Source organism: Delphinapterus leucas, chromosome 7 (assembly GCF_059928025.1).
Source record: "Delphinapterus leucas isolate spDelLeu-1000000601 "Yukka" chromosome 7, BTC_Dleu_Yukka2, whole genome shotgun sequence".
NCBI lineage: Eukaryota > Metazoa > Chordata > Mammalia > Artiodactyla > Monodontidae > Delphinapterus > Delphinapterus leucas.
Window position 1 is genome coordinate 5440884 of NC_143135.1, and position 12576 is coordinate 5453459.

At 57.1% G+C, this 12576-nt stretch overlaps 1 protein-coding gene across 1 annotated transcript; it reads left to right on the top strand.

The window, feature by feature from the left end:
* Positions 1–4265: 4265 nt before the first annotated feature.
* On the top strand, positions 4266–10831 carry GPR152 (G protein-coupled receptor 152). Its single transcript, XM_022591264.3, has 3 exons — positions 4266–4606; positions 6338–6341; positions 8535–10831. Exons 1-3 carry the CDS (start codon positions 4482–4484, stop codon positions 10098–10100), a joined length of 1695 nt encoding a protein of 564 aa, XP_022446972.2. The 5' UTR covers positions 4266–4481; the 3' UTR covers positions 10101–10831.
* Positions 10832–12576: the final 1745 nt, after the last annotated feature.

Below are 12576 nucleotides of genomic sequence, written 5' to 3' on the forward strand. Positions count from 1 at the left end.
TTGTGGCACACAGGCTTAGCTGCTCCGTGGCATGTGGGATCTTCCCGGACCAGGGCTCGAACCCGTGTCCCCTGCATTGGCAGGCGGATTCTTAACCACTGCGCCACCAGGGAAATCTTAACTGTGTCTCTTATATGTGCACTTAGCTGTGGGAAGAGCCTGGTATCTGCCTTCTTATATATATATAGATAGATTTTTGTGTGTGTGTGTGTGGTACGCGGGCCTCTCACTGTTGTGGCCTCTCCCGCTGCGGAGCACAGGCTCCGGAAGCGCAGGCTCAGCGGCCATGGCTCATGGGCCCAGCCGCTCCGCGGCATGTGGGATCCTCCCGGACCGGGGCACGAACCCGTGTCCCCCGCATCGGCAGGTGGACTCTCAACCACTGCGCCATCAGGGAAGCCCCTATTTATTTATTTATTTGTTTGTTTGTTTATTTATTTATTGGCTGCGTTGAGTCTTCGTTGTTGTGCGCGGGCTTTTCTCTAGTTGCGGCAAGCGGGGGCTACTCTTCATTGCAGTGCGCAGGCTTCTCATTGCAGTGGCTTCCCTTGTTGCGGAGCACAGGCTCTACACGCGCAGGCTTCAGTAGTTGTGGCACGTGGGCTCAGTAGTTGTGGCTCACGGGCTCTAGAGTGCAGGCTCAGCAGTTGTGGCGCACGGGCTTAGTTGCTTCGCGGCATGTGGGATCTTCCCGGACCAGGGCTCAAACCCGTGTCCCCTGCGTTGGCAGGCGGATTCTTAACCACTGCACCACCAGGGAAGTCCTGGTATCTGCCTTTTGAAATCTGCTCTCTGCCCTTGTAATAAAAGAACCTCTGGTTTCTAGCTGGGCCCAAGGTCACGCAAAATAAAGACTGCATTTCCCAGCATCCTTTGCAACTAGGCGTACCAGGTGGGGAGCCCTGCCTAATGGGGTATAAGTGGTTCATGCTCTTTGCCCCCTTTCTTCTTTGTTCCTGCCTCCAGCCTGCCAGCTGGGAAACAAACAAACATGGCTACACCCTCAGAATGGCAGAGCAGCCAGCAGAAGGAGCCTGAGTCCCTGAACACCATACAGCTGGATTTCACCTAAGACTCTTCCTGTGGGGCAAATAAACTTCCATCCAGTTTAAAGCATTGTTATTTGGGGTCTCCATCACTTATAGGGAGCCCAATCTAATACTGATATTTTCTTCTGGGACTGAAACTCTGATTTTTAACCAAAAATACTTAATCTGCCTATATTTATTGTAATTTTTAAAATAAACTTATTTATTTTTGGCTGCATTGGGTCTTCGTTGCTGCACTCGGGTTTTCCCTAGTTGCGGCAAGTGGGGGCTACTCTTTGTTGTGGTGCACAGGCTTCTCATTGCAGTGGCTTCTCTTGTTGCAAAGCATGCGGGCTTCAGTGATTGCAGCACACAGGCTCAGTAGTTGTGACTCCTGGGCTCTAGAGCACAGGCTCAGTAGTTGTAGCTCATGGGCTTAGTTGCTCCGTGGTATGTGGGAGCTTCCCAGACCAGGCCTCAAACCTGTGTCCCCTGCATTGGCAGGCGGATTCTTAACCACTGAGCCACCAGGGAAGCCCTGTTTTGTTTTGTTTTAAGGTTTATTTCTACCTTGTGTTTTAATGTTTTCTGTAGACTTTGTTTTTCTTTGCTTTTTTCCTCTTTCCCAGCCTTCTGCTAGCTTAATGAGGAATTCTTCACTTTCTCCCTTTTCCTCCTCTGTTGATTTGACTATCGAGAATGGAACATTCTATCTCTATTTCTGTTATATTAATGGTTACCCTTACATGATTAACAAAATCTAAAGTTAATCAATGAATCTGTCCTCCTCTAGGAAAAACAAGCATGTCTAGAGTATCCCTTCCCATCTTCCATTTTATTTTTGTCTATTTTTTTTTAGTCCCTCCTGGTTTTTAAAATCCCCCAAATTATTTTTTTATAGTTAATGCTTCTTTAGCTCTACCAATATGTTTACTGATTTCTCTCCTATTATTTAGTACATACTCTGCTTTCAATTTCCTTCCCACTGAAGCCATCCCTTCAACAAGAGTTTGTGGGTGGGAAACCTTTCAGCCTTTGTTTGCTGAAAAAAGTTTATATTTCATCTTCATTCTTGAGTAAGATGAGCTAAGTACTTGCTGCACGCGGGCTTTCTCTAATTGCGGAGAGCAGGGGCTACTCTTTGTTGTGGTTCGCGGGCTTCTCATCGTGGTGGCTTCTCTTGTTGCGGGCATGGGCTCTAGGCGCAGGGGCTTCAGTAGTTGCGGCACGCAGGCTCAGTAGTTGCGGCATGCACGCTCTAGAGCACAGGCTCAGTAGTTGTGGCTCATGGGCTTAGTTGCTCCACAGCATGTGAGATCTTCCTGGACCAGGGATCGAACCCGTGTCCCCTGCATTGGCAGGCAGATTCTTAACCACTGTGCCACCAGGGAAGTCCCTCTTTGGGGAAGTCTTTATGGAAGTTTTTCAATCATCATCTCTTTAAATATTGCCTCCTGCCTGTTCTCTACATTTTCTTCTTCTGAGATTCCTAATGACTTTTAACTACTCTTTAATATTTTCTGTCTTTCATTCCTCAATGCTACATTATGGGTGATTTCTCATATATAGCTTCCAGTTCATTAATCTTTTCTTAAATTGTGTCCAATATGCTGTTTACTTTACCCCTTGATTTTTTTTCATTCCAATGGTTATATCCTCTATTTTTAGAAGTTCCTTTGGGTTATTTTTTTTAAATCTTTCTGTTCTGTTTTCGTACCATCCTGTTACTGATAACGGTCTCCTTTCTTTTACCTCAGTTTTTTCTGTTTGTTTTTGCGTTTCCTTAATGGCCTCTTTTACATTGTTTTATGATTTATACTTTGGGTGCTGACTCTTCTGTTTACCGCATCTGCCTAGTCTCCCTCATGGTGATTTGTTTCCTTATGTGATTTGTAACTTTTTGTCATGAGTTCATCTTCAGAAGTGACAGGGTTGTTTGGGTTTTTTTTAAGTCCTATGTGCCCTGGGTTGAACGAGTGCCTTTCTCAGCAGTTTTTTCCTATTTCTTCTGCTTTGTACAGCACAGAGATAGACCGCACTCCTGCTTGACGTGCAGACCTGAGTTGCAGGTTCACTGGGGTAACTTTTTCCACTCAAGGTCCTGAACATCTGTACCTCGTCACTTTCTCAGGCTGGTGGGTGGAGGTATATTTGGGTCGCCTTTTCAAGAACAGGGTAGCCCGCTGAGACGCTGGAGTGTACTGACGTCATGCCCTGCTCCCCAGCCTCTTACAGGTCTTTTGTCCCGCCTGGGTGTCAGAGCCCAGGCTCCCAAACCTCTCCACCTCTGAAGCCCCCATGGCATCTGCTCCTTTCCACCACCCAGCTTTGGGTTCTCTCTTTGTCTTTGGTACCTGGGGTCATCCCTCTCTTTCACGTTCAGCTTTAAATAAAAACAAAACCCAAAACATTTCCACATATAAAGAGTGGGAGGTGTCCAGCCACCTTCTCAATTCACCATGTTACCAGAACCAAGCCCTACACTGCCCCGTCTTTGAATGCTGCCAGTGCCAGGGAGCTCCCTACTTCCCAAGTGTCTGGAGAGATTCAAACCTTGCTCACACCGGGGAATGATGGGTGGTTGAGGGCACGTTTCCTCCAGGCAGCTCGGGTGGAAGGGAGGTGAGGATGAGGGTGGGCAGGTGACATCACAAGCCAGCTCTCCAGCCAGAGGGTAGCAGGAGCAAAAGAAGCCTGGGGCTGCTGGGTTTCTTTCATCCTGGGGCCTTGTAGGGAGGGTGTGCAGCATGAACCCTGCTGGCGTCTGAGGCCAGAGGGGCAACAGTCTCCCTCCTGGAGCCTCAGTGGGTAGAAAGCATCATCACAAACTCTGCGGGGGAGAAGGGGCAGGGCTTGGGCCAGTCCAGGTCAGCCATGCCAGGAGACACTGAGCTCAGCCTGGGAGCCGGAGGGATGGGCGTTTGTCTAGGTAGGAGACTCACCATCAAAGTCTACGGTGCCGTCCCCATTGAGGTCCACTTCTCGAAGCATCTCGTCCAGCTCAGGACCCACCAGTGGCTCCCCAAGCAGAGCCGGTGCTGCCTGTCGCAGCTCTGCCACCGTGATTCGCCCATCCCTGTCCCTGTCAAACTGGGATTCCAGCAGGGCTCAGCCCTTCCTACCCAAAGCTGCCTCTGCCTGCACCCGCCTCCACCTTGCCACATCCTGTGCCTGGACGCCCACACCTTCGTCCGTCCACACACTCCTTCTTCTACCAGGCTGAGGCCGTGAGCTCCCTGCCCCAGGAGGGCTCCCTGGGTGGACCCCCAGCTGGGAGTGAGCCAAACCCTCTCCGACCCCTCCCCAGCCCTAGTCCCACCAGCTGCAGGGCCTGGGGCCTCCAGAGGCTGAGGCTCCCAGTCTCCCCTGGCCTCCTGGGGGGGAAGCCAGTAAGGATGCTACCCAGCCACCCACCCACCGCCCATCTGGACGCTCCACACCTCGCGGAAGGCGATGCGCAGCTCCCGCACCCCCAGCATGTGCGCCGTCTCCTCCCTCAGCTTCGGGCCCATCATCTCCACAAACTCCTCGAAGTCCACGCGGCCACCCACTGCGGACCCAGGCGGAGGGTCACAGTGGTGAGGGCTGGGGCCCGAGGAGGGGCGTCACAAGGGCCAGCCCCTCCCAGGCTCTGCATCCAGGAAGGACACCGGTGTCCACGTCCCTGGGCGGGGGCGGGCGGGGGGGGGTAGGAGGCTACAGCCCGGGGCTCCGATGAGGGCAAAGTGCTCAGGTGTTCTCAGTGAAGCCCCGGGTGTGGGGGAAAGAGACCAGGCTGTGGAACCAGACAGGCCCCAGGTTCAAAGCCCCCTGGCTCTGCCACTGATGGTGTGGCTTTGGGTGACTTACTGAGCCTCCCTCCTCATCCGGGGACAGGGTGCTGAGGGGGCTGGGGTTCATGGCTGTAAAGCGCCGGAGCCCCACGGGCGGCAGCAAAGACCCCTAAGAAGCATCCCCAGGTTGTCCCTGGATTCTAAGGTGCCGTCAATCATAAAAAGCACCAACGGTCAACTAACAGCTTTGGGGAGAAGAAAGAAGCATGACACGAAAATATTCACATCAATTGTACATCACATCCCATTTTGGAAACTGTAAAGAAAAAGCAAATGCAGGAGTCCTGGGATGAAAGGAATCTGGTATTTGACAAATTGGCTAATGATAATCACACAAGGGCAGCCCATCAGACATTTAATCGCAAGGCATGGCCAGGGTTCTGTCACGCTCGGCCTCACAGAACCTCAGGAGGCTCTCTTCAGGAGCCTCGGGAGGGTCAGAGAGAGAGAGACAGAGACAGCCCTGGGGGCTGGTACCAGCACGGACCACTTTACCTCAGTCAGAGACGGGGGTCCTCGACCTGAGCCTCAAGGGGCTCTCTTGGGTCACCCGGTGCCTTCCTTGTCACCCTCGACCCCTGTGCCCCCGGGGGCCAATGTCAAACTGTCCTGGAAACTGTCACCCCCTCACGCCACCGTCACCAGGGCCTCACCCCACAGCCGCCTCCCACCACCTCTCGTTCCCCTGAACCACGAGGCCGGGAGAGGACCCGGGCTGCAAAGCCAGGTGGCTCGCCGACCTGCCCCGCCCCACCCCCAGGCAGGTGTGGTCAAGCACTGACTTCGCATCTTGACATGCTGCGAGACCTCGATGAGCTCCATCTCCGTGGGCATGTAGCCCAGTGTCCGCATGCACTCGCCCAGGTCCCGGTAGCCGATGTAACCATCGCGGTCCGTGTCAAACTCCTCGAAGGCAGCCTGAAGCTCTGCAGGGGAGGGAGGTCAGGCGCAGGCAGCCAGGCTCTGGGGCGCCTCCCACCCACCTTCGCCAGCATGGGCCACTCACCATCCAGCTCCTCGGGGCCCAGCTCGCGGTCCTGCAGGGGCACAGTCCAGCATGTCCCTGGGGCCGGCCAGGGCTCTGGCCGCCCTTCCTCCTCCAGCCCCAGCCCACACTGGCCTGGCAGGGCCCATCCCACAAGGGCAGGAGAAGGCAGCTGAAGTCCCGCGGGCCCCAGGAGAAGAGATGACCCCCTTCCTGCTCCTGGGGCCCCATGCTGCCTCAGATCCCTGGGTTTGGGGTCTAGCTCCGCCCACTGCCCAGGCCACCCCCAAACTGCAGAAACTCTACCCCTTCAGCCCAGGCTCCTGAGTCTGGAGCAGAAACTGGAGGAGGCCTGAGTATAAGGGGCAGGGTGGGCTGAGCCTGAGCCCATGAGTCCCCAACCTCACCCCCAGGCCCCCCAGCCCTGCCCCAGCCCCACCTGACCTTCCCAAAGATGCGGTTGAGCAGGGGCCCGTATGCCCTCTGAGCAGGATCGTGCCGGGGGGCAGGACGATGCCGGTGGGATTGGCGACGAGAGGCTGGCCCCTCCTGCCCGTCTCCAGTCCTGGAGGGGTCCTTGCTGCCCCCCAGGGCCTTGGGGCCCTGCGTGAGGGTCTGCTCCCCAGAGCTGCCAGTGCCCTTCCGGGACCCTCGGAGCCCCTTCGTCCTCTTGCTGCTTTTCCTCCTGGTCAAGGGGAGCCCCTCAGCACCACTACTGGAAGCCATGACCCCCACAGGGGGCTTCTGGGGTCCGGGGGGTGGGTCTGGGCCATGCTGCCCCCTCACCTGCTCTGTGGCCATGCGGAGCACCCCTGCCTCTCCGGACCCATAAAGCTGCTTATGCACCCCCAGCCTGAGAGCTGATGGCCAGGGATCGGTCCCTGAGGGGGATTAGGGTAAGTGAGGCAGGCAGCCCAGGCGCTAATCCCAGCCCTCTGCCTGGGGGTGGCCAAGGCAGAGCCAGCTGGGTCAGGGGGACCATCCTCAGCAGCACGGCGTGCCAGGACATGTTGGCTGCAGTGAGCTTTGGATGCCAGCTCTGCGGCTTATGAGCTGGGAGACCCAGCAAACTCACTTCTCTAAGCCTCAGTTGCCTCATCTATAAAACGGAGGCAATATCGCTGAAGCGTCAAAGACGGCCCAGTTGTATGAGACAGGCAGGATTTAGCTAAGAGGACACGGAGAGGCATCTCAAGCAGGAGGAAGAGTGTGGGCAAAGGCTGGGAGGTGGGAAAGGAGAGGATGAGTTGCCCACCGCAGCCCCCACGTGGGCGACATCCTGGCCGGAGCAGAGGGTATGTGAAATTCAGGAAGAGAGGCCAGACCAGAGAGGCCTTGAATCACAGATGATTGAGGGTGACCTCGGAGGAGGTGGACCCTGTGGGAACCCAGAGCCTGCCCTGAACTGGAGGGGCCCAGGGCGAGGGGTTTCAGCCATCTGGCCCTGTCAGGCATAGGGGGGCCTGGCTGGTCACTTGGCCTTACTGGGCCGGGGTTAGGGTTTCCCGGCGAGCAGCCCCATGAATGATTGATGTCCTCCCAGCTTGGGTTTCACACCGGCCGCCTTAGTGCCGCCGGGAGCCATGCATCAGGCCCCGGTGTGGGGCCGTGCGGACGGCCGGACCTCTAGGCAGGCAGGCACGCCCTGCTCCTTCCAGCCAGCAGCCTGCACCTTACAGGTAAGCCAGGCCTCACCAACTGGGCCCAAGGGGAGCCCAGGGCTCTGATCCAGTAGGGGCTGGAGCTTGCAGAGTGAGGTCTGCCTGAGTAAGGGCCCTGGAGGTGGGGAGACAAGCAGGCTAAAAGGTCAAGTGGCTGGAGCCATGGGCCACGTGGCAGGATCCAGTCTTTCCTGGACATCTAGTTTCTCCACCCTCAGAGGGAACTACCCTCCCCCATCTAGGGAAGGTGGGGTGAGGGCGGCGAGCCTCTTGGGACCCAGCCACCCTCACCCTCATCACACGGCTGAGTCCCCTGCCCCCTTTTCTATTTAGTCACCCCAGGGGACAAATGGGGGCCACTCTCTGCCCCAGACTCCCTGTCCACCCTTGGATTCCTATGGGCCCAGGGGACCTGAGCCCTTCCTTCTTGGAATCTTTTTTCTTTTTTCTGGCCACACCACAAGGCATGCGGGATCTTAGTTCCCTGACCAGGGATGGAACCCGTGCCCCCTGCAGTGGATTCTTAACCCCTGGACCGCCAGGGAAGTCCGAATCTTTGAACCCAGGATACCGACTAAAAGGAGCCTGTGATGCTCTGACCAAGTGGGTTTGTTTGTTTGGTTTGGTTTGTTTTTTGGGCCATGCCACGTGGCTGGAGGGCTCTTAATTCCCCAACCAGGGATGAAAACGGGGCCCATGGCAGTGAAAGTGCGGAGTCCTAACCACTGGACTGCCAGAGAATTCCCAAGTGGTTTTTAGACTGTGTTCCCTGGAGCCCTAAGAGTGCTCTCCCTCCGTTATCCTGAGCACACAGTTTTAGTTCACATAGGAGTTCTGCTATAATATTTTAATTGAAATATATTTGAAAGCCTCCGGTTTGGTCTGCTTGGACGCAGTGAGAATTCCGTGTAGCAGAATGGTTAGAGTCCTGGTGCCCACATTCCTACCTCTGCCCTTGGGCAAGCCACTGATCCTCTGAACCTTCCTCTCCTTACATGTAGAATGGATTGTATGAGGACTAGGTGAGGTCATCTGTTTAAAGTCCCTGGCAAAGGTCAACTACCCCAAAGGTGATGATGATGGCCCAGAGAGAGACAGCGACTTGCAGGGAGATGCACAGCATCCTCTCTCTTCTTTTCAGTCACTCGTGCCTTCATTGATTCACCAGGCACCCACTCCACGCCTAGTGGGACACTGGGGACCTCAGATGGACACTGCTATGGAAGTCAACCTGGGTGCCGCTGGCCACGGGCCCCGCACAGAGCTCGACGATGAGGACTACCCCCAGGGTGGCTGGGACACGGTCTTCCTGGTGGCCCTGCTGCTCCTGGGGCTGCCAGCCAATGGGCTCATGGCATGGCTGGCCGGCTCGCAGGCCCGGCAGGGAGCAGGCACGCGGCTCGCCCTGCTTCTGCTCAGCCTGGCCCTCTCTGACTTTTTGTTCCTGGCGGCAGCAGCCTTCCAGATCCTGGAGATCCAGCATGGAGGGCACTGGCCACTGGGGACGGCCGCCTGCCGCTTCTACTACTTCCTGTGGGGTGTGTCCTACTCCTCCGGCCTCTTCCTGCTGACAGCCCTCAGCCTGGACCGCTGCCTGCTTGCGCTGTGCCCTCGCTGGTACCCTGGGCACCGCCCAGCCCGCCTGCCCCTCTGGGTCTGTGCCGGGGTCTGGGTGCTGGCCACCCTCTTCAGTGTGCCCTGGCTGGTCTTCCCCGAGGCTGCCGTCTGGTGGTACGACCTGGTCATCTGCCTGGATTTCTGGGACAGCGAGGAGCTGCCACTGCGGATGCTCGAGATCCTGGGGGGCTTCCTGCCTTTCCTCCTGCTGCTCGTCTGCCACGTGCTCACCCAGGCTGCCGCCTGCAGAACTTGCCGCCGCCAGCCCGGCTCCACAGCCTGCCGAGGCTTTGCCCGCGTGGCCAAGACCATTTTGTCAGCCTATGTGGTCCTGAGGCTGCCCTACCAGCTGGCGCAGCTGCTGTACCTGGCCTTCCTGTGGGACATCTACCCCGGCTACCTGCTCTGGGAGGCCCTGGTCTACTCTGACTACCTGATCCTGCTCGACAGCTGCCTCAGTCCCTTCCTCTGCCTCCTGGCCAGTGCTGACCTCCGGGCCCTGCTGCGCACCGTGCTCTCCTCCTTTGCCGCAGCTCTCTGTGAGGAGCGGCCGGGCAGCTTCACTCCGGCTGAGCCACAGACCCAAGCGGCCTCTGGGGATCAGACTCTACCAGGGCCAGTGGCTGAGGCCCAGCCACAGGTGAACCCCACAGCCCAGCCACTGTTGGAGTCCGCGGCCCAGCCACAGTCAGACTCTCTGGTCCAGCCTCAGCTGAACCCCAGGGCCCAGCCCCAGGAGAACCACGAGGCCCAGCCCCAGCTGGATGCTGGGGCCCAGCCACAGGCAAGCCCTGAGGCCCAGCCCCCTGGAGCCCCGGCCAGCTCAGCCCCCAGCCCCTGTGACGAAGCCTCCTCTGCCCCCTCCACGGATTCCACCCCAGAGGCCCCTGTGAACCCGGCCGAACCTGCTGCCTCTGAGGGAGAAAGCCCCAGCAGCGCCCCCCAGGAGGAGGCCCCGGGTGCAGGCCCCACGTGAGAGTCTGGGAAAGCCAGGGCCGCCAGGGCAGCAGAAGAGCTGGGGAGACAGAGGAACCAGCCGGTCAGAGGACGACGGCTGCCGTGGAGGAAGTCCTCATGGAAAACCCCAGCGAGCCCCTTGGCCTGGCAGACGGACTTGGGCGACGTGAACACGAAGCAGCCAAAAGTCCCGGACAGTCTGTTGTGAGCGTCATGTCCCTGCCGGATCCCAGCAAGCTCCTCCGTGCTTGGCCCACACACGGTGGTCCAACGGTCCCCTGAGCTACCACAGCTGATGGTGCCCTGCCGGGCTCTGCCCTCCGATGCCCCCCAGACCCCACGGACAGTCTCCCCTTAGCCTCGGCCCTGCAGGAGAAAGACTGGCAGGGTGACTTCTCTGGGCTTGATCTGACCTCCCCTGATCCTTCCCTCCCTGCCCCCCTTCCTGTCCCAACCTCTAACCTGGATACGAGGAGCCGAAGAGGAAGTCCCTGCAGAGAAGGGAGCCATTCATCAGGAGCCCAGGGTCTCAGGAGCCCACAAGCTGGCCTGGCACGGCCAAGCCCTCTCTGCCAGCCCCCTGCACCCAACAGGCAGTGGGGCTGGGGCAGGACTTCCCTCAGCAAGGTGGTGGGCGCAGAGGCGAGAGCTAGCAAGCCTGGATTCAAATCCGGCGCTGGGTGACTCTGGACAAGCTGATTCACCCACTGAGCTCCTGTTTCATCTGGCATTGTGAGGATTAAATGAGAAAGTGTGTGAGGTGCCTGGCAGGAACTGGCACACAGTAGGGGCTCAGTGAACAGGGCCTCTTCCTTCACGGACATCCAGGGATGTCCCTGCAGGGGCTGGGGATGGATTGGAGGAGGTGCCACCTGGCCTGAGCATCTGGGATCCTGTGAACTTCGGGGCAGACCATGGTGCCCATGACCAGCTCTGGGCTGCAGACACCCAGGTGGCCTGAGAGAGCATGTGCCCGCCTCCGTGCCTCGGGCAGCTCCAGGGGACTTCAAGGTCTGCTACGTTTAAGGGTTCGAGTGCTCACCTGCCCATCCCCCACCATGGAGGAGGTACAGAGTGCCCTTGTCCTGCCTCAGCCTGAGCCCCTTCTATACACTCAGCCCAGATGCAGAGATGGGAAGATGTCCAAGCAGAGAACTCTGGGGACCAGTGGCTCCAGAGATAGCACAGGCTCCTTGGAGGTCACACGGTGTCTCTAGGGCAGAGCCAACCTCCTCCCTCTTAAGCTGCAGACACTGCTAGAGAAACTAGGAAGTGCTGAAGGTCTATTTTCGGACCCCCCACGCCACTTCCTTTTCACACACTTCACTCTCTACTGGCACTCACCCTACCCAATCCCCAGGGTTCCAAACTCATGAACCCTTTCCCCTTTCACCCCCTGCCCCCCCACCCTTTCCCATTAGCTCAGCGTTGTGACCCTTAGAAGCTGAGAGATGTCCTTACCAGTAGGTGTAAATGACAATGACATTTTACGTGCTACCCTTCCCAGGGGTGCCTGCTGTATAGGCAGACTGAAGTGGTGCAGTCAGATTTGGATTCTGGTTCCCAGGTCGCTCTTTGCCTCAGTTTTCTCCTCTGTAAAATGGGGTGATAACATTCCCTTTGCAAGTGTGGCTGTTGTGATCATTAACCAAACCCGGGGATGGAAGCATACTGGGTGGTGGTGTTGCTGATACCAGCAGCATAATCATAGCATTTCCTGCAATTGTGGGCACCGAGGCTGGTGGGAGAGATTTCTGGACAGGCACAAATTCGTTGAATTCATTCATCCAGCAAATATTTATTGAGCACTTGTTAGGTGCTTTTTCAGCCAGCCTTCCATTTTGGGTGGGGTTAGCACATGGCCTCTAGTGCCCCTCAGAGGTTGTTTGAATCCTGGTTCTCCACAGCTCACCAGCTGTGTGATCTTCAGCAAGGCTCTTGGCCTCTTTGAGACTCAGTTTCCTCATCTGTAAAATGGGGATCGTAATCATGGTTCCATTTTCTAAGAGTGTTAATCTCTGTGAAGTGCTCAGATCCTTGCCTGGCACACAGTGCTTAATAATTGTTAGCCACTCATTCAATTATGCCAGTGGACACCCCCAGGTCTCACTCAGGCCTGGGGCAGCACTGACCCCCCAGAGCCCACGTGGCAGCATCCTGCCCACCAGGCATTGCCCCCCCACCCCGCCCCACCACACAGCCTCCTCCTCCACTTTCCAAATGCTTTCACACTCCCCACCCCATTGGACTGCACACTTCCTTAGGGCAGGGTCTGGACTGATGTCCCCCTTGCAGAGTGTCCCTCTTCCTTCTCCCAGGTAGGGATCCCGAAGCTTTTTCACATGGCAGGCAGATCAGGGACTAAATCCTCAGTGCCAGCCACCTGCCTTCAACTCTGGTCCATACTCCTAACCCCACCTCTTGGGGGACCTCCCTGGCGGTCCAGTGGTTAAGACTCTGTGCTTCCACTGCAGGGGGTGTGGGTTCCATCCCTG